The sequence below is a fragment of the Salmo salar genome, chromosome 26 (assembly GCF_965601325.2).
Source record: "Salmo salar chromosome 26, fSalSal1, whole genome shotgun sequence".
NCBI lineage: Eukaryota > Metazoa > Chordata > Actinopteri > Salmoniformes > Salmonidae > Salmo > Salmo salar.
This window is the reverse complement of record NC_138316.1, coordinates 47708582-47735502: the sequence shown is the minus strand read 5'-3', so window position 1 is coordinate 47735502 and position 26921 is coordinate 47708582. Positions and strand designations below refer to the sequence as shown.

At 45.7% G+C, this 26921-nt stretch overlaps 2 protein-coding genes across 4 annotated transcripts in view; one reads left to right on the top strand and one right to left on the bottom strand.

The window, feature by feature from the left end:
- The window catches only part of LOC106593436 (multiple epidermal growth factor-like domains protein 11), a 386429-nt gene extending 366146 nt beyond the window's left edge, over positions 1-20283 (bottom strand). For both annotated transcript variants that reach the window (XM_082969798.1, XM_082969799.1), the window contains exon 1: positions 20042-20283. The gene's annotated coding sequence lies outside the window, so the exon portion shown is untranslated. The remainder of the gene's footprint in view (positions 1-20041) is intronic.
- A 1014-nt stretch (positions 20284-21297) lies between these two features.
- Positions 21298-26921, top strand: part of LOC106593442 (DIS3-like exonuclease 1) — a 100306-nt gene continuing 94682 nt past the window's right edge. The window contains exons 1-2 of one of the 2 annotated variants that reach the window (XM_082969790.1): positions 21298-21564; positions 22141-22294. In XM_082969790.1, the coding sequence (XP_082825916.1) occupies positions 21435-21564; positions 22141-22294 (284 nt within the window). In that variant the 5' untranslated portion in view covers positions 21298-21434. The remainder of the gene's footprint in view (positions 21565-22140; positions 22295-26921) is intronic. The other variant, XM_082969791.1, reaches the window with a different exon arrangement.

Sequence of the window (26921 nt, the reverse complement as noted above, 5' to 3'; positions counted from 1 at the left end):
CAGATGTTGGTTTCTCTAACATGGTAGCATAATCACACCAGATGTTGGTTTCTCTAACATGGTAGCATAATCACACCAGATGTTGGTTTCTCTAACATGGTAGCATAATCACACCAGATGTTGGTTTCTCTAACATGGTAGCATAATCACACCAGATGTTGGATTCTCTAACATGGTAGCATAATCACACCAGATGTTATAATTCTCTAACATGGTAGCATCATAATCACACCAGATGTTGGATTCTCTAACACGGTAGCATAATCACACCAGATGTTGGATTCTCTAACATGGTAGCATAATCACACCAGATGTTGGTTTCTCTAACATGGTAGCATAATCACACCAGATGTTGGATTCTCTAACATGGTAGCATAATCACACCAGATGTTGGATTCTCTAACATGGTAGCATAATCACACCAGATGTTGGTTTCTCTAACATGGTAGCATAATCACACCAGATGTTATAATTCTCTAAAATGGTAGCATAATCACACCAGATGTTGGTTTCTCTAACATGGTAGCATAATCACACCAGATGTTGGATTCTCTAACATGGTAGCATAATCACACCAGATGTTGGTTTCTCTAACATGGTAGCATAATCACACCAGATGTTATAATTCTCTAACATGGTAGCATAATCACACCAGATGTTGGATTCTCTAACATGGTAGCATAATCACACAAGATGTTGGATTCTCTAACACGGTAGCATAATCACACCAGATGTTGGATTCTCTAACACGGTAGCATAATCACACCAGATGTTGGTTTCTCTACCACGGACCATGGGGATAACACTGGGACTATGTTTGCTGAGACAGTCCTTTCCATTGACTTGCATTATTTTCAGGAGTAAAAACACTACAACATACAACGACAGTCTTTCACACCCGCTGATCCTGCGAAGAGCTGACGTCAACATGATCTGTATCATACTACCGATGTCTTTATTTGTAGCACACAGGGGACTGTAATTCTGTTTCAGTGTGCAGAGGACTCTGCTGCATGAAATCAGTGTTGATTTCTTTCCAGGTAAAGGCTCATCTACACAGAGCTGAGTCTTCAGCTTTCGGGTGGTGAGTACAGTTGTGTAACCTTGCCTGAGATCGGAAAGACTTACGTAACCTCCTCAAAGATAATGCCTCAGGGCTTTATCTCAGCAGGCTAACATAGTCCTGTGGTGGGCAGATGACTTGGGTACAAAACCCAGTCGTTCACAGTGACAGGCAGTAAGACAAGAGAGAAGGAGGCTGTGGGATTGTGGTGCTACTGCCTGGGGTACTGACAGACATAAGGCCTATCAGCCCTGTGTGTGTGTGTGTGTGGTGTGTGTGTGTGTGTGTGTGTGTGTGTGTGTGTGTGTGTGTGTGTGTGTGTGTGTGTGTGTGTGTGTGTGTGTGCGTCCTATCAGCACCACAGCCTATATGGCTCTGATCAGCACTATCTGTAAAAAGTCACATTTCCCAATCCCTGGGGGAGTCCACCTGTCAATCAGACAAACTGTCCAATCATTGATCTCTGAATTAATGAGGGGGAGGGCAGTGAAGGCTGAAGTAAGGGTTTTACACGTTTCCCTGTGTGTGTGTGTGTGTGTGTGTGTGTGTGTGTGTGTGTGTGTGTGTGTGTGTGTGTGTGTGTGTGTGTGTGTGTGTGTGTGTGTGTGTGTGTGTGTGTGTGTGTGATTGTATATTGTGAAGGGAGGAGACTTGGCTGACCCCTCTACTTTGTTGGAGATTTGCTTATTGGGGAAATGTGCGTACCCTGGATTAGCTGTATATTGGTCCAGAACTTTCCAATCAATATTTATGTTCAATAAAACTGATCAGTCAGGTCGTCTTAGACAGGTGGAAGAGAAGATACAGACTTCTTCAACAGCCTGTTAGGGGGATCAGAGTCACTATTTAAAGACACAAGAATGGGTCATGTTCATTAGGCAACAAACTGAAGAAAACAGACTGGAAAAGGGAGGGACTAACCAGACTTGTCCAATAAGAAATGTTTTCCAAGCATGTCGTTATGGACACGACCCTGATGATGTCTTTGACCCGATGATGACAGTAAAAACACTTCCAAAACTTCCTGATGAGGACAGCTTTACATTTCCCCAAGCTCCCTCTCTGGCGTATTAACTAACAGTATGGTGGTCCTGACTAAGCCAATTTAATAAATGACTTCTGTACTGAACTCAAAGTAGCTAATCCTAAACCAAATCCCAGAAATATTTTCTGGGATTTAATGCCAACAGAATGGAAAAACATCATCTGTCCTTTCTGATTGCTCACTAATAACATATCACCATATGAAATATAATATATAAATATATATAAATATATATATAATAATCATATTAATGTGGCTTGCCTGTGGCTTTATTAAAGCGATGCTAACTTTGATGTAGTGTTTCTACTAGGGTTGTGAAGATACCAATATTACAATACATTTTCCATGGCAACAATAAAAACAGGAAGCAGATCAAACTGTGGTCATTTAATAAACCTGCTGTATGTATAGTATTGTGTGATATAGCCTGGTACTAAACCTGCTGTTTGTAACATATTGTGTGCTATAGCCTGGTACTAAACCTGCTGTATGTATAGTATTGTGTGATATAGCCTGGTACTAAACCTGCTGTATGTATAGTATTGTGTGATATAGCCTGGTACTAAACCTGCTGTTTGTAACATATTGTGTGCTATAGCCTGGTACTAAACCTGCTGTATGTATAGTATTGTGTGATATAGCCTGGTAATAAACCTGCTGTATGTATAGTATTGTGTGATATAGCCTGGTACTAAACCTGCTGTATGTAACATATTGTGTGATATAGCCTGGTAGTAAAGCTGCTGTATGTATAGTATTGTGTAATATAGCCTGGTACTAAACCTGCTGTATGTAACATATTGTGTGATATAGCCTGGTACTAAACCTGCAGTATGTATAGTATTGTGCGATATAGCCTGGTAGTAAACCTGCTGTATGTAACATATTGTGTGATATAGTCTGGTACTAAACCTGCTGTATGTATAGTATTGTGTGATATAGCCTGGTACTAAACCTGCTGTATGTAACATATTGTGTGATATAGCCTGGTACTAAACCTGCTGTATGTATAGTATTGTGTGATATAGCCTGGTACTAAACCTGCTGTATGTAACATATTGTGTGATATAGTCTGGTACTAAACCTGCTGTATGTATAGTATTGTGTGATATAGCCTGGTACTAAACCTGCTGTATGTATAGTATTGTGTGATATAGCCTGGTAGTAAATCTGCTGTATGTAACATATTGTGTGATATAGCCTGGTACTAAACCTGCTGTATGTAACATATTGTGTGATATAGCCTGGTACTAAACCTGCTGTATGTATAGTATTGTGTGATATAGCCTGGTACTAAACCTGCTGTATGTAACATATTGTGTGATATATCCTGGTACTAAACCTGCTGTATGTAACATATTGTGTGTTATAGCCTGGTAGTAAACCTGCTGTATGTATAGTATTGTGTAATATAGCCTGGTACTAAACCTGCTGTATGTAACATATTGTGTGACATAGCCTGGTACTAAACCTGCTGTATGTATAGTATTGTGTGATATAGCCTGGTACTAAACCTGCTGTATGTAACATATTGTGTGATATAGCCTGGTACTAAACCTGCTGTATGTATAGTATTGTGTGATATAGCCTGGTACTAAACCTGCTGTATGTATAGTATTGTGTGATATAGCCTGGTAGTAAACCTGCTGTATGTAACATATTGTGTGATATAGCCTGGTACTAAACCTGCTGTATGTATAGTATTGTTTTCCTAAAGAAGTTCAATCTGCTTGGTGTTTGGTTTTCCTTGTCACGATACTAACGATTACTGCATTACTATTCGTGTCCCGGCTCTAGTTTCTACAGCTTTTAACTTAGCAGTTCAATATACAAGTCATAACATTGTACAGTCATAACATTGTACAGTCATAAGATAGTACAGTCATAGTCATAACATTGTACAGTCATAACATTGTACAGTCATAGTCATAACATTGTACAGTCATAACATAGTACAGTCATAACATTGTACAGTCATAACATTGTACAGTCATAAGATAGTACAGTCATAGTCATAACATTGTACAGTCATAACATTGTACAGTCATAGTCATAACATTGTACAGTCATAACATAGTACAGTCATAACATTGTACAGTCATAACATTGTACAGTCATAACATTGTACAGTCATAGTCATAACATTGTACAGTCATAACATAGTACAGTCATAACACTGTACAGTCATAACATTGTACAAGTCATAACATTGTACAGTCATAGTCATAACATTGTACAGTCATAACATAGTACAGTCATAACACTGTACAGTCATAACATTGTACAAGTCATAACATTGTAGAGTGAAAACACTGAGGAAAACAAAACCATTATTAGTACTGTGTTGTCCTGTGCCAATAGAATATAAAGTACTTCTTGTTTTGCATAACCACACAAGTCCAAACTCCACACCACTAACATCAGTTTGTGCCCTGGGGCTGGTCTAGCAGGTACGTCTGTGGCCTGCAGCACACATCTCCCTACCAATGTGGGTTAGGGTTAGGGGAGGTTTCCCAGCGTGGGTTAGGGGAGAACTCCTAGCGTGGGTTAGGGGAGGTCTCCCAGCGTGGGTTAGGGGAGGTCTCCCAGCGTGGGTTATGGGAGGTCTCCCAGCGTGGGTTAGGGGAGGTCTCCCAGCGTGGGTTAGGGGAGGTCTCCCAGCGTGGGTTAGGGGAGGTCTCCCAGCGTGGGTTAGAGGTCTCCCAGCGTGGGTTAGGGGAGGTCTCCCAGCGTGGGTTAGGGGAGATCTCCCAGCGTGGGTTAGGGGAGGTCTCCCAGCGTGGGTTAGGGGAGGTCTCCCAGCGTGGGTTAGGGGAGGTCTCCCAGCGTGGGTTAGGGGAGGTCTCCCAGCGTGGGTTAGGGGAGGTCTCCCAGCGTGGGTTAGAGGTCTCCCAGCGTGGGTTAGAGGTCTCCCAGCGTGGGTTAGGGGAGGTCTCCCAGCGTGGGTTAGGGGAGGTCTCCCAGCGTGGGTTAGGGGAGGTCTCCCAGCGTGGGTTAGGGGAGGTCTCCCAGCGTGGGTTAGGGGAGGTCTCCCAGCGTGGGTTAGGGGAGGTCTCCCAGCGTGGGTTAGGGGAGATCTCCCAGCGTGGGTTAGTGGAGATCTCCCAGAAGTGGGTTAGGGGAGGTCTCCCAGCGTGGGTTAGGGGAGGTCTCCCAGCGTGGGTTAGGGGAGGTCTCCCAGCGTGGGTTAGAGGTCTCCCAGCGTGGGTTAGGGGAGGTCTCCCAGCGTGGGTTAGGGGAGGTCTCCCAGCGTGGGTTAGGGGAGGTCTCCCAGCGTGGGTTAGGGGAGGTCTCCCAGCGTGGGTTAGGGGAGGTCTCCCAGCGTGGGTTAGAGGAGGTCTCCCAGCGTGGGTTAGGGGAGGTCTCCCAGCGTGGGTTAGGGGAGGTCTCCCAGCGTGGGTTAGAGGAGGTCTCCCAGCGTGGGTTAGGGGAGGTCTCCCAGCGTGGGGTTAGGTGGAGGTCTCCCAGCGTGGGTTAGGGGAGGTCTCCCAGCGTGGGTTAGGGGAGGTCTCCCAGCGTGGGTTAGGGGAGGTTCTCCCAGCGTGGGTTAGGAGGAGGTCTCCCAGCGTGGGTTAGGGGAGGTCTCCTCAGCGTGGGTTAGGGGAGAGTCTCCCAGCGTGGGTTAGGTGGAGGTCTCCTCAGCGTGGGTTAGGGGAGGTCTCCCAGCGTGGGTTAGGGGAGGTCTCCCAGCGTGGGTTAGGGGAGGTCTCCCTAGCGTGGGTTAGGGGAGGTCTCCCAGCGTGGGTTAGGGGAGGTCTCCCAGCGTGGGTTAGGGGAGGTCTCCCAGCGTGGGTTAGGGGAGGTCTCCCAGCGTGGGTTAGAGGTCTCCCAGCGTGGGTTAGAGGTCTCCCAGCGTGGGTTAGGGGAGGTCTCCCAGCGTGGGTTAGAGGTCTCCCAGCGTGGGTTAGGGGAGGTCTCCCAGCGTGGGTTAGGGGAGGTCTCCCAGCGTGGGTTAGAGGTCTCCCAGCGTGGGTTAGAGGTCTCCCAGCGTGGGTTAGGGGAGGTCTCCCAGCGTGGGTTAGGGGAGGTCTCCCAGCGTGGGTTAGGGGAGGTCTCCCAGCGTGGGTTAGGGGAGGTCTCCCAGCGTGGGTTAGAGGTCTCCCAGCGTGGGTTAGAGGTCTCCCAGCGTGGGTTAGAGGTCTCCCAGCGTGGGTTAGAGGTCTCCCAGCGTGGGTTAGGGGAGGTCTCCCAGCGTGGGTTAGAGGTCTCTCAGCGTGGGTTATGGTTAGTGGAGATCTCCCAGGTCTCTCTCTCTCATTAAAGTAAAATACTTTAAAAGTTTCAGTTTCACAAGCAACATTCCCTATTCAATCGCTAAAGCTATGACTCACACTGCGGAAGTTGGAACATATGATTGTCACATTTAGGAAGATCACTCTCACTTTTTGCAGCGGGAGAGAAAGAGAGAGTGTTTCCCAAATGGCCCCTATTCCCTATATACAGCACTTACTTTTGACCAGGGCCCGTAGTGCACTATGTAGGGAATTAGGTTATATTTGGGATGCACAAAGAGTCTTGCTGTGCTTTGGTTCTGCCGGACTTAACTCTAATCCACAGTAAAATGCTTCCTGCTCTCTTCTCCCCTCTTCTCCCCTCTTCTCCTCCTCTCCCCTCTTCTCCTCTCTTCTCCTCTCCTCTTCTCCTCTCTTCTCCCCTCTCTTCTCCTCTTCTCCTCTCTTCTCCCCTTTCCTCTCCTCTTCTCCCCTCTTCTCCTCTCCTCTTCTCCCCTCTTCTCTTCTCCTCCCCCTCTTCTCCCCTCTTCTCCCCTCCTCCCCCCTCTTCTCCTCCCCCCTCTTCTCCCCTCTTCTCCTCCTCTCCCCTCTTCTCCTCTCTTCTCCTCTTCTCCTCTCCTCTTCTCCTCTCTTCTCCCCTCTCTTCTCCTCTTCTCCTCTCTTCTCCCCTTTCCTCTCCTCTTCTCCCCTCTTCTCCTCTCCCCTCTTCTCCTCTCCCCTCTTCTCCCCTCTTCTCTTCTCCTCCCCCTCTTCTCCCCTCTTCTCCCCTCCTCCCCCCTCTTCTCCTCCCCCCTCTTCTCCTCTCCCCTTCTCCTCTTCTCTCTTCTCCCCTCTCCTCACTTCTCCCCACTTCTCCCCTCTCTTCTCCCCTCTTCTCCCCTCTCCTCTTCTCCTCCCCCCTCTTCTCCCCTCTTCTCCCCTCCTCCCCCCTCTTCTCCCCTCTTCTCCACTCTCCTCTCCTCCTCTCCTCTCTTCTCCTCCTCTCCTCCCCTCTTTTCCCCTCTTCTCCTCTCCCCTTCTCCTCTTCTCTCTTCTCCCCTCTCCTCTCCTCTCCTCTCTTCTCCCTCTTCTCACATCTCCTCTCCCCTCTCCTCTCCCCTCTTCTCCCCTCTTCTCCGGAGGTCTTTCACTGAAGCAAGCTGTCAAAGCTGTTTCACTTTTCAGTCGACAATTTCATTTTCATCCTCCAATCCAGAAAGAAATATCCTGAAAAATCAACTAAATATGAGGAAGTGGAAGGAAAGGTTTCCATTCAGTCAGCAACTCTTTCTAGAATCTGAGAGGATCGTGGTATAAGGAGGACAAGTTCAGAACATATCATTGACAGCATTGAAATGTGCCTCCACCACTAACGTGTAAGAAACATGTTATTTACTGTGTCCAAAGAATGTATTTTCATGCATGTCAATATCAGTTCTTCACTAACGCCTCACATGTACACACCTCTAGGGTGACCGGCACGGCACCGTCCCACCGCTGACACCAGAGTAGTTCTACTATCCACGGGTTTCATGATGTTGAATCACATAGCCAACTAATTCTGGAGGAGAAACTGCTTTTACAAATCATGACACAGACTTTCACCAATGGGACTTTCACTATGATAATAACAAGAGAATAATTGGTTGATTAGACTACATTGCCACCATACACATTCTGTGGTGAAGCTGTTAATGTCCCCCCTCCCCCTTCCATACTCCTCCCCCCTTCCATACACCTCAACCTTCCATACTCCTCCCCCCTTCCATACACCTCAATCTTCCATACTCCCCCCTTCCATACTCCTCCCCCCTTCCATACACCTCAACCTTCCATACTCCCCCCTTCCATACTCCTCCCCCCTTCCATACACCTCAACCTTCCATACTCCTCCCCCCTTCCATACACCTCAACCTTCCATACTCCTCCCCCCTTCCATACACCTCAACCTTCCATACTCCCCCCCTTCCATACTCCTCCCCCCTTCCATACTCCTCCCCCTTCCATACTCCTCCCCCTTCCATACTCCTCCCCCTTCCATACACCTCCCCCCTTCCATACTCCTCCCCCTTCCATACGCCTCCCCCTTCCATACTCCTCCCCCTTCCATACTCCTCCCCCCTTCCATACACCTCAACCTTCCATACTCCTCCCCCTTCCATACTTCTCCCCCTTCCATACACCTCCCCCTTCCATACTCCTCCCCCCTTCCATACACCCCCCCCTTCCATACTCCTCCCCCCTTCCATACACCTCAATCTTCCATACTCCCCCCTTCCATACTCCTCCCCCCTTCCATACACCTCAACCTTCCATACTCCCCCCTTCCATACTCCTCCCCCCTTCCATACACCTCAACCTTCCATACTCCTCCCCCCTTCCATACACCTCAACCTTCCATACTCCTCCCCCCTTCCATACACCTCAACCTTCCATACTCCCCCCCTTCCATACTCCTCCCCCCTTCCATACTCCTCCCCCTTCCATACTCCTCCCCCTTCCATACTCCTCCCCCTTCCATACACCTCCCCCCTTCCATACTCCTCCCCCTTCCATACGCCTCCCCCTTCCATACTCCTCCCCCTTCCATACTCCTCCCCCCTTCCATACACCTCAACCTTCCATACTCCTCCCCCTTCCATACTTCTCCCCCTTCCATACACCTCCCCCTTCCATACTCCTCCCCCCTTCCATACACCCCCCCCTTCCATACTCCTCCCCCTTCCATACTCCTCCCCCTTTCATACTCCCCCCCTTCCATACACTTCCCCCTTCCATACTCCTCCCCCTTCCATACTCCTCCCCTTCCATACTCCTCCCCCTTCCATACTCCTCCCCCCTTCCATACTCCTTCCCCTTCCATACTCCTTCCCCCCTTCCATACTCCTCCCCCCTTCCATACTCCCCCCCTTCCATACTCCTCCCCCTTCCATACTCCCCCCTTCCATACTCCTCCCCCTTCCATACTCCTCCCCCCTTCCACACTCTTCCCCCCTTCCACACTCTTCCCCCCTTCCACACTCTTCCCCCTTCCACACTCCTCCACACTCCTCCCCCTTCCATACTCCTCCCCCCCTCCACACTCCTCCCCCCTCCACACTCCTCCCCCATTCCATACTCCTCCCCCTTCCATACTCCCCCCCCTTCCACACTCCTCCCCCATTCCACACTCCTCCCCCATTCCATACTCCTCCCCATTCCATACTCCTCCTCCCCCTCCCTCCCTCCCTCCCTCCCCCTCCTCCCCCTCCCTCCCCCCTCCCTCCCTCCCTCCTCACTGATGGCTCAGGTCAGGATGAGTTCCAGCACTCAACACTATTGAAACCTAGTGAGTGGCACTAATGGTTGTACGAGACACAGCCTGAGACACAACACAGCCTCACTGCTCTTATCAACCTGATGGTGATGCTTCCCCAAACAAACACAAAGCCCACAGCAGCCCCACTCTAAAGGAGTGTATGTCCTTAGCCGGGTCACAGCACCCCTGAGCTATACAACCAAATCCCATCATGCATTACTTCAACGTGGACGTCCCCACGCCATTGGATGATCTCAGCGGCTGCTATCCCACTGCTTGGTAACAGCTTGGTCCAGAAAGTAGAGACCGACATCCCAAATGGCACCATTTGTCCTTTATAGTGCATTACTTCATACTTCATAGCGCTCTGGTCAAAAGTAGTGCACTATATAGGGAACAGGGTGCCATTTGAGATGCATCCCCAGGCCCTCCGTCCATAGCACAGCACTCTGTGTGTTGGACCCGGTGAGAAGAGAAGAGAAGAGAAGAGAAGAGAAGAGAAGAGAAGAGAAGAGAAGAGAAGAGAAGAGAAGAGAAGAGAAGAGAAGAGAAGAGAAGAGAGGAGGGCATTGAGGACAGTTCTGTAATGGTTCCGTTGTCCAGCGAGACCTCCTGTCCTGACCGAGGTGCCCACCAGGCAGAAAGACGACCACTTTAAGTCTTTCATGTTGCCTTTCTTCTTTTCTCAGTCTGTCTCTCCTTATCCCCCCCCTTCCTTCGCTCTTTGTTGGCAGATGAATAAAATGGATAAAGCCAAGGGCTCCTGGCCTTAATGGTTTCAGTTGTTTTTTATCTTCCTCTTGACGTTATGAGGAATTTGAATTTCATGACCGTTGTTTACCGTCCGAGTTCTAGAATGAGAAAGAAGGCGGAATTTGGAACTTCCATAATTCATAACTTCTCCTCCTTGCCAACCAGCCTGCTATCTCCTTCAGGTATACTGTAATAAATAAAGATTCAGACTTTGACCTCTGTATCTGACATGAAACATAACCTCTAAAAAACTAAAAGTTTTCACCGATGAGTAAAGGAGAGGAACAACAACTCCTTAAATTAACAAAAGCCTCCATATTTATGTACGCCTGTATCTGCCAGACTCAAAACTAAGGACACACACAGCACATTTATATTGGCATATATCTGTCTAAGGACATAACGTCATGCAGAATTCACTTCATCAATGACTTCAGTATAAATAAATAAATAAATCCAATCAGTGCAGAGAAGCGATAAACGAACCATAAGCTGCTGTACAGTAGCTAGCTGACCATCTTTGGGGACTAGTGTGTGATGATATCAAAGACAGTTCCTGTGTGGCTCAGTTCATAGCAGACTAACAGTGGGTTTTCACCAACAACCAATTCTGCAGGAGTAGTTCCGTCCCCATTCATTTTCAACGAAGGAACGCAGAGAAATGCGGGGGATTGTGGGAAGGTGAGGGGTCGAGAACCCTGCTAGCGTAGCGGTAGAAACAGCTGAGCGCCACTATACTTCATGCAAATTTAAAGAGAAGCATTGGAGGTGGAGCGAAGCGTTGGGGGCAAAGCGTTGGAGGTGGAGCGAAGCGTTGGGGGCGAAGCGTTGGAATGAAGCGTTGGAGGTGGAGTGAAGCGTTGGGGGCGAAGCGTTGGAGGTGGAGTGAAGCGTTGGGGCGAAGCGTTGGAGCGAAGCGTTGGAGGTGGAGCGAAGTGTTGGGGGCGAAGCGTTGGAGGTGGAGCGAAGCGTTGGGGGTGAAGCATTGGAGCGAGGCATTGGAGGTGGAGCGAAGCGTTGGAGTTGGAGCGAAGCGTTGGGGGCGAAGCGTTGGAGAAAAGCGTTGGAGGTGGAGCGAAGCGTTGGAGGTGGAGCGAAGTGTTGGGGGCAAAGCGTTGGAGGTGGAGCGAAGCGTTGGGGGCGAAGCATTGGAGCGAAGCATTGGAGGTGGAGCGAAGCGTTGGAGCGAAGCGTTGGAGGTGGAGCGAAGCGTTGGAGGTGGAGCGAAGCGCTGGAGGTGAAGCGAAGCGCTGGAGGTGAAGCGAAGCGCTGGAGGTGAAGCGAAGCGTTGGAGGTGGAGCGAAGCGCTGGAGGTGAAGCGAAGCGTTGGAGGTGGAGCGAAGCGCTGGAGGTGAAGCGAAGCGTTGGAGGTGAAGCGAAGCGAAGCGTTGGAGGAGCACCACCTCTGGTCAAAACCCACTGTAAGAGCATGGTGCTAGCTATGCCAAGGTCGTGGGTTCAATTCCTGCATGGATCACATACATAAATACTAACACATGTATGTTTCTTTGGATGAACGCCACTGCTACATGTAACAGGCCTATAGTATTACATTAACTGGTCTTGAAACATTTCTGTGATTTCTGTCCAATGATGCTGTCCAAGGCAGGTCTACTAACTACAGTCTACAGATCCCTGTAGCTACACTGTGGGGCTCCTATACCTAATAACTATAAACTACTACAACTATACTACTACAGTCTACAGATCACTGCACATTGATGCTCTACTAGGTTGTCCTTGGGATACTAACAGCCAGCCTGTCCAGTGATCACTCATTAATCAACACTGATTACATGTTATTGATCAGGTAGTCCCAGTTGAATAGGTTCAACAGCCTGGAAGAACTGGCAATTGACCCATTGTCAAGCCCCGCCCCAGATGTTTTGGGGCATTTGATTGATTGGCTGACGAACCAATTGCAGCGCCCCGGCTAGCTAAAGAGGGCGGGGCTTGACAATGGGTCAATTGACATGACTGAGACAACTTTATAGCTCACAAACTAGAAACAACAGTTACTACTCAAATATCAATGCCCTGTAAGTATTCTGATCCGTTTCCATGACTATATAATCATCTTATTAACATAAATAAAGGAAGTTGAATTTCCTTGTTGTATATCAATCCACTCTTATGATGTCCCTACCCCTGCCTGCATTAGTCTACCCCTGCCTGCATTAGTCTACCCCTGCCTGCATCAGCCTACCCCTGCCTGCATCAGCCTACCCCTGCCTGCATTAGTCTACCCCTGCCTGCATTAGCCTACCCCTGCCTGCATTAGCCTACCCCTGCCTGCATTAGCCTACCCCTGGCCTGCATTAGCCTACCCCTGGCCTGCATTAGCCTACCCCGGCCTGCAGTAGCCTACCCCTTCTGCATTAGCATACCCCTGCCTGCATTAGCATACCCCTGCCTGCATTAGCATACCCCTGCCTGCATCAGCCTACCCCTGCCTGCATCAGCCTACCCCTGCCTGCATCAGCCTACCCCTGCCTGCCTTAGCCTACCCCTGCCTGCATTAGCCTACCCCTGCCTGCCTTAGCCTACCCCTGCCTGCCTTAGCCTACCCCTGCCTGCCTTAGCCTTGCCTGCCTTAGCCTACCTCTGCCTGCATTAGCCTATCCCTGCCTGCATTAGCCTACCCCTGCCTGCATTAGCCTACCCCTGCCTGCATCAGCCTACCCCTGCCTGCATTAGCCTACCCCTGCCTGCCTTAGCCTACCCCTGCCTGCATCATTTAAGCTAAAAGAAGCCTATCCAACATGGAGAATCTCCCCACCAATTAGAGATTTCAGCTCAACAAGTTAATGTATTACCTGTATAACCCACTGGTACCTAGTTAATATAATGGTCTATCAGACTGGTACCTAGTTAATATAATGGTCTATCAGACTGGTACCTAGTTAATATAATGTTCTATCAGACTGGTACCTAGTTAATATAATGTTCTATCATTCACTGAAAAAACAAGGGTTTAAAATGATTCTTCCTCAGCTCTTAAGGTTCCTTGGAGAACTCTTGCCCGATAAAGAACCTTTGAGTTAAGTGGGGGGTTCTTGGCGTGGCATTTACAGTTCTTCAGAATTCTAAAAGGTTCTGGAAATGTATGGAAGCCTCCAGTTGTGTCCCTTTCATAGCACCCAGCAAATCGGCCAGTGTTAACTAGTGTTGGTTTTTCAGTGTAACATTTTCTAATGTTGATTGAAGAGCTAAATTAACACTGTAAAAAGTTAAATTAACACTGTAAAAGGTTAAATTAACACTGTAAAAAGTTTAATTAACACTCAGACGTGTAAAAGAACACCAGTGTTGGTGTTAATAACCAGAGTTGAACCAAAACCATGGCCATCATTATCATATTTCCCAGCATGCTCTATTTGTTTTTGCATACACACACGCACACACACGCACAACCGTACAAACATAAGTATGTGTGACTGCAGGGACCCCTGTGGCTGTGGTGCTGATAGGACACACACACACACACACACACACACACACACACACACACACACACACACACACACACACACACGTATAGTATTATTCATAGGATGGAGGGGCTAGTCCTGAATCAAGGGCATCTAGTTGTCGTTGCTGCTGTACAACTCATAATATCTCTCCCAAATGGCACCCTATTGCCTTTCTAGTGCACTACTTTAGACCAGAGCCCTATAGGCCATGGCCAAAAGTAGTGCACTTCATAGGGAATAGGGTGCCATTTGGGAAGCATCCAAGGGCATGTTGTCATACCGCTGTACAACTCATATTCATTCATCTTCAGCTTGACCAAGGTCTTATCATTAAATTAATGATTCAACATTATTCATTGCTTTGAATAAAAATGGCATGAATCCTAAGAGTCATTTATACAGCTCTATTCAGGAACAGGAAGAGACATGAATCATTTAAAAGGAAATAGGTACAGTATATGATAATTACAACTGGATCTGAAACATTTAGAAGAGCAAAAATCTCATTGGACGCAATCATATATCACACACACACACACACACACGCACACACACGCACACACACGCACACACACACACACACACACACGCTCACACACGCTCACACACGCTCACACACGCTCACTGTTGAGCAGCATCCTCAAAGCAGAATAAAACGCCTGCTTAATTAGGCTAAGAGCTTCAGTCGTCAAAAGCTGCATTACTCTGATTGCCAAAGTCCAGTTGTGATGAATACCTCTGTGACATATTGTAATAAAACTATTTCAAATGCACCAGCACCAACCCAGTGGAGACTCATAATGTTCACAAGCACAGTGCTGTTCCGTTAAAATGTTTCTCATTGTCGTAATAGGCCACCTCTGGTTCTTAGAAGTTAACCTGATAGAGAAGTCAGTCTCTTCTCTTCTCTTCTGTTTTATACGTCACTGGCGTAGCGGAAACCCCTGCAGCACCTGCAGGCGGTGGGGCCCCACGAGCTCTGGGTTCCTACGCACCCGTCATCTCACACCTATATCTAAATTGTATATATTATTTTTTTTAATAAATCATTTTGAAGGTAACCCTCCTTTTTAATTTCCACATGTAACAGGTGAGCCAGACAGACAATATACACTGAACACAAATATAAACACAACATGCAACAATTACAGTTCATATAAGGAAATCAGTCAATTGAAATAAATGAGTAAGGCCCTAATCTATGGATTTCACGTCTGGGAATACAGGTATACACCTGCAGGTGGTGGGGTCACAGATACCTTAAAAAAAAAAGATAGGGGCGTGGATCAGAAAACCAGTCAGTATCTGGTGTGACCACCATTTGCCTCATGCAGGGCAACACATCTCCTTTGCATAGAGTTAATTAGGCTGTTGATTGTGGCCTGTGGAATGTTGTCCCACTCCTCTTCAATGGCTGTGTGAAGTTGCTGGACATTGTCGGTAACTGGAGAACGCTGTTGTACACGTCAATCCAGAGCATCCCAAACATGCTCAATGGGTGACATGTCTGGTGAGTATGCAGGCCATCGAAGAACTAGGCATTTTTCAGCTTCCAGGAATTCTGTACAGATTCTTGTGACATGGGGCAGTGCATTATCATGCTGAAACATGAGGTGATGGCGGCGGATGAATGGCACGACAATGAGCCTCAGGAAACTGCAGTCAGGTCAAGTACCCGGTGAGGATGACAAGCATGCAGATTAGCTTCTCACAGTGTGTGTGGAAATTCTTTGATTGTGCAAACCCACAGTTTCATCAGTTGTCTGGGTGGCTGGTCTCAGACGATCCCGCCGGTGAAGAAGCCGGATGTGGAGGTCCTGGGCTGGCGTGGTTACACGTGGTCTGAGGTTGTGAGGCCAGTTGGACATATTGCTAAATTCTCTAAAACAACGTTGGAAGCGGCTTATGGTAGAGAAATGAACATTCAATTCTCTGGCAATAGCTCTGGTGGACATTCCTTCAGTCAGCATGCCAATTGTACACTCCCTCAAAACTTAAGACGTGTCATTGTGTTGTGTGATAAAACTGCACATTTTAGAGTGGCCTTTTATTGTCCCCTGCACAAGGTGCACCTGTGTAATTACCATGCTCTTTAATCATCTTCTTGATATGCTACACATGTCAGGTGAATGGTGAATGGAATATTTTGGCAAAGGAGAAATGCTCACTAACAGGGATGTAAACAAATTTGTGCACAACAATTTGAGAGAAATAAGCTTTTTGTTCGTATGGAAAATTTCTGGGATCTTATATTTCAGCTCATGAAACACTTTACATGCTGCTTTTATATTGTTGTTAGTATAGTTGTCATACATCTAGTTAGCCTGTTTCTCAGCGGCGCCGGCGGCAGCCCTACCTCTTCCTCCTCACCTAATTGGCTATTAAGTTTGTTTTAAAGTTAGGTGAATCAGGTCGGACTCGGATGGAGAATGAGTGCGTTGTTCAAGCTCGTGCCAAATTACCGAAGATAACCACATCAGCAAAGCTACCCCCTTGCTAGAAGGTCTTATGCAGCAGCAGGACTAGACAGAGACCTCACTGCCCGGCCTGACAATGACAGTGGCCTTGCACCTCCTCTTCTTCCTTCCCCCCGAGAATAGTGACAGTTCCTCTAGTGAGATGCCCCCCCCCCCCTTCTCCTCCTCACTGCTGTCGACTGCCAGAGACCCAGTGGCGCTCATGAGAGCGACCCCCCTTCTGTGGACACTTGTAAATCTACGAATGATGAGACGGATAGCCCCGACAGCGTGGAGTCTGAGCTCCAATGTGTAATATAATAGGCTACCAGATAAATACTATACATAGCTATAGATAGTCTGGTAGGCTAGACTACAATGCCTGCATAAACAATCCATACTAAACTATTGTTTTGATGGTGGACTGGTTGTATTATTTGTAGTGGGGTGTATTCATGGATGCCAAGGGAAGCCAGGCTTCCCCCAAAAAATGACAACAAAAAAACCCATACAAAATAATTGATCTTTTGTCTCTCTGTGTTTCATAAAGCAGCCGATCAAATGAATCAGCGCCCCTCTGTCTCAGTATGTGTAGCGTATCTATCTGATGCTGTCTGGTCAACAAGAGTATGACATTGTTGCCAACCATAGCATTGAATGGTATGGTTGGCCAATCAGCGTTGCTCTAAACTGAGTGAGTTCAGCTGTGAATGGTCCTGGCGCACCAAAAAAAAAGTGTCAAGGGAAGCCAGTCTGGATTTGGCTTCAGACCAATCACATCACATCCGAAGCTAAACTCATTGACAGTAAAAAAACGTACATTGTTGCATCTCGTTGTGTCGTTGTCTTCTGGTGGCTGGTCCGAAAATGTAGAAAACATGACCTTGATTGACCATGCTGTAGGACATGGAACTGTTTGTTCCATCCAATATGTTTTGTGGACTTCACAGATCAAATGTTGCTCCCTGGTTTTGTAATGAAACAAATGTGTGGTTGAATTTATTCTGCCACTGTCTTCTTATCGTCTCGGCCTTAGGCCTATATATCACGGTGGCAAGGCATATGAACGAACAGGTTACAGAACAAACAATGCAATAGCCTCGTAATTGTTATGTAATTCTACTGTGTTACTTTACATTTTTGCTTTATTTTCTTAACTCTATTTCTTGGACTGCACTGTTGGTTGCACTGTTGGTTGTCCTGTGTGGCTCAGTTGGTAGACCATGGTGTTTGCAATGCCAGGGTTGTGGGTTTGATTCCCATTGGGGATAGGTATGGAGGAAAAAATGTATGCATTCACTACTGTAAATCGCTCTGGATAAGAGCGTCTGCTAAATGACTAAAATGTGTAAATGTTGGTTAAGGGCTTGTAAGTAAACATTTCATGGTAAGATCTACACCTGTTGTATTTGGGCACATGTGACAAATAAAATTTGGTTTGAATTATCACAACACATAGGTTGTAATATGGCATTTGTTCCTGGCTTGGCTTCTCCTGTGATTTCCCCCACACACAACTACTGATTATTCGGCATTAAGAGACTGGCACAAACTTTTTATCCAAGCTGAAAGAGAGAGAGAGAGAGAGAGAGAGAGAGAGAGAGAGAGAGAGAGAGAGAGAGAGAGAGAGAGAGAGAGAGAGAGAGAGAGAGAGAGAGAGAGAGAGAGGACTGCTACGGTAGGCTATAGGCCTACAGGACATGTATATTCTAAATAAATCTATTGGTTACTGATTATTATAAACTGGGTGGTTCCAGCCCTGAATGCTGATTGGCTGACAGCCGTGGTATATCAGACCATATACCACCGTAGGCCTATAGCTTCGTGAAATATAAACGTTAGGATTAACATGAGAAAATGACAACCCAATAAAAAGAAACATTAAAACAAAGCTACAGGCTACTACAAGAACTAGCACCACGTAACCTGATAGGCATTTACATTACATTTACGTCATTTAGCAGACACTCTTATCCAGAGCGACTTACAGTAGTGAATGCATACATTTCATACATTTTTTTCTCCGTACCGGTCCCCCGTGGGAAACGAACCCACAACCCTGGCTTTGCAAACACCATGCTCTTCCAACTGAGCCACACGGGATCAGTTCATTGATAGGCAACCGCCTAGACATTGCAGTTTCAGAACCATGGACAGCCATCAGTAGTATATACTGTGTGAGTGGCTGATGCATAAGATTATTTTGGTTAGGTGGGGGGGCAAACTCAGACTTTGCGGGATTCTGGAGAAACGCCGCTATGCCAGTGGTGTAAGAACATGGTTAGTAAATGAGTTTCTCTTTATCTGACACATTAAAGGAAAGGGAATTCTAGCAATAGCCTAATTAGCAATACAGAATTAAAAAGCAGTTGTCATTTGAAATGAAACTGTCCTCATCTGTTCTTAGTAACCAAAAACAGCAACAGTACTAGAGCCTTAAGCCTAGAGCCATCCATCTATAGTGAGTGGTGAATCTGTCCATGTGTCACTATGCAAAACACCCCTCTATCTCTCTGCTGCACAACAATGACCAAATTTACAGCTTCCACACAGGGATCAATAGTGATTTGATTGGTGCCTCATTCAACTTGAAGGTCAGAGCAGAAGATCACGGGTCCATCCCAAATGGCACCATATTCCCTATATAGTGCACTGCTTTAGACCAGGGTCAGTAGGACTCTGGCACCCTATTCCCTATAAAGTACACTACTTTAGACCTGGGTCAGTAGGACTCTGGCACCCTATTCCCTATATAGTGCACTGCTTTAGACCTGGGTCAGTAGGACTCTGGCACCCTATTCCCTATATAGTGCACTACTTTAGACCTGGGTCAGTAGGACTCTGGCACCCTATTCCCTAAATAGTGCACTGCTTTAGACCTGGGTCAGTAGGACTCTGGCACCCTATTCCCTACATAGTGCCCTACTTTCGATCAGCTTTGGTCTATAGTAGTGCACTATATTGGTAATATAGGGAGCCTTTTGGGAATGAAACCCACCTCATTTTAGACCATAACGGCCTCCTGTCAGACCTCATCAACATGAAAAACCCTCCTATTGCTTTGTACATTCACTTTCTCACAGCAACTTGTGAATAAAGTGAAAGTTCTCGAATCGTGTCCCAGAGAGACAGTGATAATTCAAGGGGATTCAACTCCAACGGGTTTCTAGGCTACTGTAAAATACTTTAACACTGTAACATATTTGATGTGTTTTATGGTTTTTCATAGGACTGTTGGGAGATAATTCCCCCGTTGTGGGCTAAAGGAGATCCAAATAATCCAACAACTCATCAACAATACCTCTCAGCTGGAGGTGTGATGATATAACGTGGTCTTCTTTAGATATAAGCACTTCCTGTCTCATTGTTATGTGGCAACATGCTAATAACGTGGTAATTCTAATCAAATGCAGAAATTACCCCTTAAAAAATGCACTCGAATAGAAGCAGATAGGCTACAAAACACAATTCAACCTCAAGGAAGCATACACACAAACACAATACTTTTCAGCATCAATATCTTTGAGGTACCAATCACATCATAGGCTACTCTATCACACCGCAACTAATTAACAAGCATAATCAGACCTTGCAACAACACTTGAGACATAGCAATTATCTCAGCAGCACTTGAGACGTGACACTTACCAAAGACGAGCAATTAATGGACATTAAAACAGATTGTGGAGAACTTTGCTGAACTCAATGGCATCAGAAAAATCCCGGAGAGAGAGCAGCCTACCTTTTCTGTGTTCTGTGATCTCTTCCTTTCCAGTGACAGTCTTTAGCTGTGTAGCCTATCGTTCAACAGTGTCGTAAGCACCTGGTAAATAACAATAATATTTTTCCTGTGACGAAAGTCGATTCAATAGTGGATAAATTGTCGCGTAAGGTTGTACAGTCAAGCCCCTAAAAGCTTCATGTATCTTGGCTCCTCACTTCTGTCGCGCAACGCCTCTATCCTCACTGCAACCGGCGCTGGAGCGCGGAGCGTTTAAATACCCGTGACGTCAGGAGGGCTCTCCGGTTCCAGGGTCAGTTCACACTGAAGGCTGTCTATTCACAAAGGGATTTCTATTCACAATAAAACTGTTCAAACACTTTGGATATAAATAGCTGCTTCTCGTCAGTTTGAAAATAGATGCTGTGTTTGTTTTTTTCTTCCAATTTTTAATTGCTATTTAAATTAACTTCCTGAATTGACTGACTTTCTATTCGAATTGACCAGCCCTGCATGGACATGTGCCCATTCATAAATATATATTTAAATCTTTTTTATTTTATTTTACGTTTATTTAACTAGAAAAGTCAGTTAAGAACCAATTCTTATTTACAATGACGGTTTACCAAAAGGCAAAGACCTCCTGCGGGGACAGGGGCCTGGGATTAAAATAAATAAATAAAAACAATATAAATATAGGACAAAACACACATCACAACAAGAAAGACAACACAACACTTCATAAAGAGATACCTAAAACGGGGACGGGGCCTGGGATTAAAAATTTAAAATAAATTAAATAATATCACGCAATATATCGATAATAATTAATTATAACATCAAAAGATCACATTGGTTTGGATATGATCATTATACAGTTTGATTAACTCACATCTAAAAAAAAAAAAAATTGCATAGAACATTAACATCGGTGGAGAAACAAACTTTTGCATATTGTCACAATTAATCAGTTGAGAGCTCAATCATCAGTGCAATTCGCTTTGGCTTTAAATAGACTTAGATTTAGAATGACTTTATTTTCCAAAGGGAATTTAATTTCTGGTGTCGGGGCAGGGATATACAAGCACATCTACCATTAGTCTCATGACAGCGCACTGCATCCAACAAATGTTTAAACTGGACATGTTAACATATTGTTTTCCGCTTTTCTAAACACACTGGAATTTAACATTTCTAAGAAAAAAATGTACGTGTGTGTGTGTGTGTGTGTGTGAGTGTGTGTGAGTACGGAATTGATGACGTCACCTCGACGAGCCCGCCGCGGTTGCGCAGTTTGCTTCCTGGACTTGAATGTATTTACAACTTCGGAATCGGTTCCCGCTTGTCTTGTCAACAGCAGCTAATCTTTCAAAAACAATCGTCCCAAAAGCGTTTTCTATGAAGCGGGGTGACAATGATTAAGACCGAGAAGGTGTTGCATTTGAAGAGTTCCCGAGGACGGAAGGTCCGCGTGGTTCGGGAACATTATTTGAGAGAACATGTTCCCTGCTACAGCTCTCTCTGTCAGGCACAATGCGCCAACGGTAAAGTCAGGTTTTACTAAATAAAATACTCTATAAGTCTTCCTTTTGATGTCCTCAAATTTTAGGGAAACGTAAATGTAACATGCTAACTAGCTAAATTACAACAAGGCATAAGGTAAACTATGATGTTTCTCTTTTGTATCACACAGTCACGTGATGATTGTTGTTAGTTGTTACACGGTAACAACACCTGTCACCCTTTTAACACCCTGTTCCCGAGTACAATAGCAAGAACATAATGATGATGTTCATCACAGTAAAGGTAGATAAGACGACTTAGACTCCTGTGTATAAATTCATATAGCTAAGAATAGACGTGGATGTTGTTGACACAGTGCTGCTGTGTTTGCAGTGATCTCCATCAGGACATGGTAGAGTCTGAATCTGTTCATACCTACAGAGACAGAGAGCACCCGCTCAAACACCTTCATCATACACTATCCCTCTTCTAGATTGATTAGTTGACAGATTGACCCTCTCTCTCTCTCTCTCTCTCTCTCTCTCTCTCTCTCTCTCTCCCTCTCTCTCTCTCCCTCTCTCTCCCTCCCTCCCTCCCTCCCTGTTCTGTCCCATCAGAAGGCAAGGTGCTGTCTGGAGAGGTAACTCACTATGTGATGCCTGATGCAGGCGTGGCGAGAGACTTTATGGAGATTCTGGAGTTTAGAGAGATCCAGGGGATAGTGTTCACACAGACTGCCTGCCAGGCTGTCCAACACAGCAGAGGACGCAGGTACAGGAGCTACACGCCTACACCCTACACCCCTCCAAGGAGATAATTACTGTAACACAGGTTGAGTAGCTAAGCCTATACCACTCCAATGAGATAATTACTGTAACACAGGTTGAGTAGCTAGGCCTATACCACTCCAATGAGATAATTACTGTAACACAGGTTGAGTAGCTAAGCCTATACCACTCCAATGAGATAATTACTGTAACACAGGTTGAGTAGCTAAGCCTATACCACTCCAATGAGATAATTACTGTAACACAGGTTGAGTAGCTAGGCCTACACCCCTCCAATGAGATAATTACTGTAACACAGGTTGAGTAGCTAGGCCTACACCCCTCCAATGAGATAATTACTGTAACACAGGTTGAGTAGCTAAGCCTATACCACTCCAATGAGATAATTACTGTAACACAGGTTGAGTAGCTAAGCCTATACCACTCCAATGAGATAATTACTGTAACACAGGTTGAGTAGCTAGGCCTATACCACTCCAATGAGATAATTACTGTAACACAGGTTGAGTAGCTAAGCCTATACCACTCCAATGAGATAATTACTGTAACACAGGTTGAGTAGCTAAGCCTATACCACTCCAATGAGATAATTACTGTAACACAGGTTGAGTAGCTAGGCCTACACCCCTCCAATGAGATAATTACTGTAACACAGGTTGAGTAGCTAGGCCTATACCACTCCAATGAGATAATTACTGTAACACAGGTTGAGTAGCTAGGGCTATACCACTCCAATGAGATAATTACTGTAACACAGGTTGAGTAGCTAGGCCTATACCACTCCAATGACGTAGCCCATCTATCATATAGGGCAGACAGTAGTTATGAGACATCTACCATTGGTGTGAGGGCAGACAGTAGTAATGAGACATCTACCATTGGTGTTGGGGTAGACAGTAGTAATGAGACATCTACCATTGGTGTGAGGGCAGACAGTAGTAATGAGACATCTACCATTGGTGTTGGGGTAGACAGTAGTAATGAGACATCTACCATTGGTGTTGGGGTAGACAGTAGTAATGAGACATCTACCATTGGTGTGAGGGCAGACAGTAGTAATGAGACATCTACCATTGGTGTTGGGGTAGACAGTAGTAATGAGACATCTACCATTGGTGTGAGGGCAGACAGTAGTAATGAGACATCTACCATTGGTGTTGGGGTAGACAGTAGTAATGAGACATCTACCATTGGTGTTGGGGTAGACAGTAGTAATGAGCCATCTACCATTGGTGTGAGGGTAGACAGTAGTAATGAGACATCTACCATTGGTGTTGGGGTAGACAGTAGTAATGAGACATCTACCATTGGTGTTGGGGTAGACAGTAGTAATGAGCCATCTACCATTGGTGTGAGGGTAGACAGTAGTAATGAGACATCTACCATTGGTGTGAGGGTAGACAGTAGTAATGAGACATCTACCATTGGTGTGAGGGTAGACAGTAGTAATGAGACATCTACCATTGGTGTTGGGGTAGACAGTAGTAATGAGCCATCTACCATTGGTGTGAGGGTAGACAGTAGTAATGAGACATCTACCATTGGTGTGAGGGTAGACAGTAGTAATGAGACATCTATCATTGGTGTGAGGGTAGACAGTAGTAATGAGACATCTACCATTGGTGTTGGGGCAGACAGTAGTAATAAGACATCTACCATTGGTGTTGGGGTAGACAGTAGTAATGAGACATCTACCATTGGTGTTGGGGCAGACAGTAGTAATGAGACATCTATCATTGGTGTTGGGGCAGACAGTAGTAATGAGACATCTATCATTGGTGTTGGGGCAGACAGTAGTAATGAGACATCTACCATTGGTGTTGGGGCAGACAGTAGTAATGAGACATCTATCATTGGTGTCAATGACTATGTCATGGGTTCAGAACAGTACACCTCTCCAATGACTATGTCATGGGTACAGAACAGTACACCTCTCCAATGACTATGTCATGGGTACAGAACAGTACACCTCTCCAATGACTATGTCATGGGTACAGAACAGTACACCTCTCCAATGACTATGTCATGGGTACAGAACAGTACATCTCTCCAATGACTATGTCATGGGTACAGAACAGTACACCTCTCCAATGACAATGTAATGGGTACAGAACAGTACACCTCTCCAATGACTATGTCATGGGTACAGAACAGTACACCTCTCCAATGACTATGTCATGGGTACAGAACAGTACATCTCTCCAATGACTATGTCATGGGTACAGAACAGTACACCTCTCCAATGACTATGTCATGAGTACAGAACAGTACATCTCTCCAATGACTATGTCATGGGTACAGAACAGTACACCTCTCCAATGACTATGTCATGGGTACAGAACAGTACACCTCTCCAATGACTATGTCATGGGTACAGAACAGTACATCTCTCCAATGACTATGTCATGGGTACAGAACAGTACATCTCTCCAATGACTATGTCATGGGTACAGAACAGTACACCTCTCCAATGACTATGTCATGGGTACAGAACAGTACACCTCTCCAATGACAATGTAATGGGTACAGAACAGTACACCTCTCCAATGACTATGTCATGGGTACAGAACAGTACACCTCTCCAATGACTATGTACATGGGTACAGAACAGTACATCTCTCCAATGACTATGTCATGGGTACAGAACAGTACACCTCTCCAATGACTATGTCACGGGTACAGAACAGTACATCTCTCCAATGACTATGTCATGGGTACAGAACAGTACACCTCTCCAATGACTATGTCATGGGTACAGAACAGTACACCTCTCCAATGACTATGTCATGGGTACAGAACAGTACATCTCTCCAATGACTATGTCATGGGTACAGAACAGTACATCTCTCCAATGACTATGTCATGGGTACAGAACAGTACATCTCTCCAATGACTATGTCATGGGTACAGAACAGTACATCTCTCCAATGACTATGTCATGGGTACAGAACAGTACATCTCTCCAATGACTATGTCATGGGTACAGAACAGTTTTGTCCTACCAAGCAAAAGAGCAGTAACTGCTCATAGAGGGAAACTGAGAAAAATGACTTCCAAGGTTTTTTTTATTGTCCAGCCAAATGAATTGTAGGCAGATCATTGGAGATGTGTTTATCTGTTGTCTTACTATGAGGTAACTTTTTATTCATATTCATATTTATTCAAGTAATTATCACTTATGAAATTGTAACCCCTGCCATGACCCTAGACGGCAGTTACTGCCTTCTTGCTGGGTACACCCACTGGAATACGATTCCACAACGAATAGTTTGATACTTTTATCAGCAAAGAACAATAAATAATAGCAAGGTAAACCGTAGACACTGCAGCCCAAAGCTCAGTGACACCAAGGTAAACCGTAGACACTGCAGCCCAAAGCTCAGTGACACCAAGGTAAACCGTAGACACTGCAGCCCAAAGCTCAGTGACACCAAGGTAAACCGTAAACACTGCAGCCCAAAGCTCAGTGACACCAAGGTAAACCGTAGACACTGCAGCCCAAAGCTCAGTGACACCAAGGTAAACCGTAGACACTGCAGCCCAAAGCTCAGTGACACCAAGGTAAACCGTAGACACTGCAGCCCAAAGCTCAGTGACACCAAGGTAAACCGTAGACACTGCAGCCCAAAGCTCAGTGACACCAAGGTAAACCGTAAACACTGCAGCCCAAAGCTCAGTGACACCAAGGTAAACCGTAAACACTGCAGCCCAAAGCTCAGTGACACCAAGGTAAACCGTAAACACTGCAGCCCAAAGCTCAGTGACACCAAGGTAAAAGGCAGTAACTGACGTGAGTGATGCCAGTTGCTGACGTGAGTGATGCCAGTCGCTGACGTGAGTGATGCCAGTCGCTGACGTGAGTGATGCCAGTCGCTGACGTGAGTGATGCCCGTTACTGACGTGAGTGATGCCAGTTGCTGACGTGAGTGATGCCAGTTGCTGATGTGAGTGATGCCAGTTGCTGACGTGAGTGATGCCCGTTACTGACGTGAGTGATGCCAGTTACTGCCTTTTTCCTTGGTTCCAATGTAACTTTTTGCATTTACTGCAGACATGAACCCCCATTTTCTCCATAACACAACACAATGGAGGTAGGATATTTGTCCACATGATAAAGCAGGTATTTCATGTATAAAAAACTTATCATAACTCATTTTTGACCAAATGTGCAGTTACTGCACTTTTGCTTGGTAAGGCAGAGTAGACCTACACATTATGACATATCTAACATAGTGGAGGACACAGGTGTATTAAACCTATATCTTATGATATACAGTAGAAGTCAGAAGTTTACATAGGCTTAGGTTGGAGTCATTCAAACTCGTTTTTCAACCACTCCACAAATTTCTTGTTAACAAACTATAGGACATCTACTTTGTGCATGACACAAGTAATTTTTCCAACAATTGTTTACAGACAGATTATTTCACTTATAATTCACTGTATCACAATTCCAGTGGGTCAGAAGTTTACATACACTAAGTTGACTGTGCCTTTAAACAGCTTGGAAAATTCCAGAAAACGATGTAATGCCTTTAGAAGCTTCTGATAGGCTAATTGACATCATTTGAGTCAATTGGAGGTGTACCTGTGGATGTATTTCAAGGCCG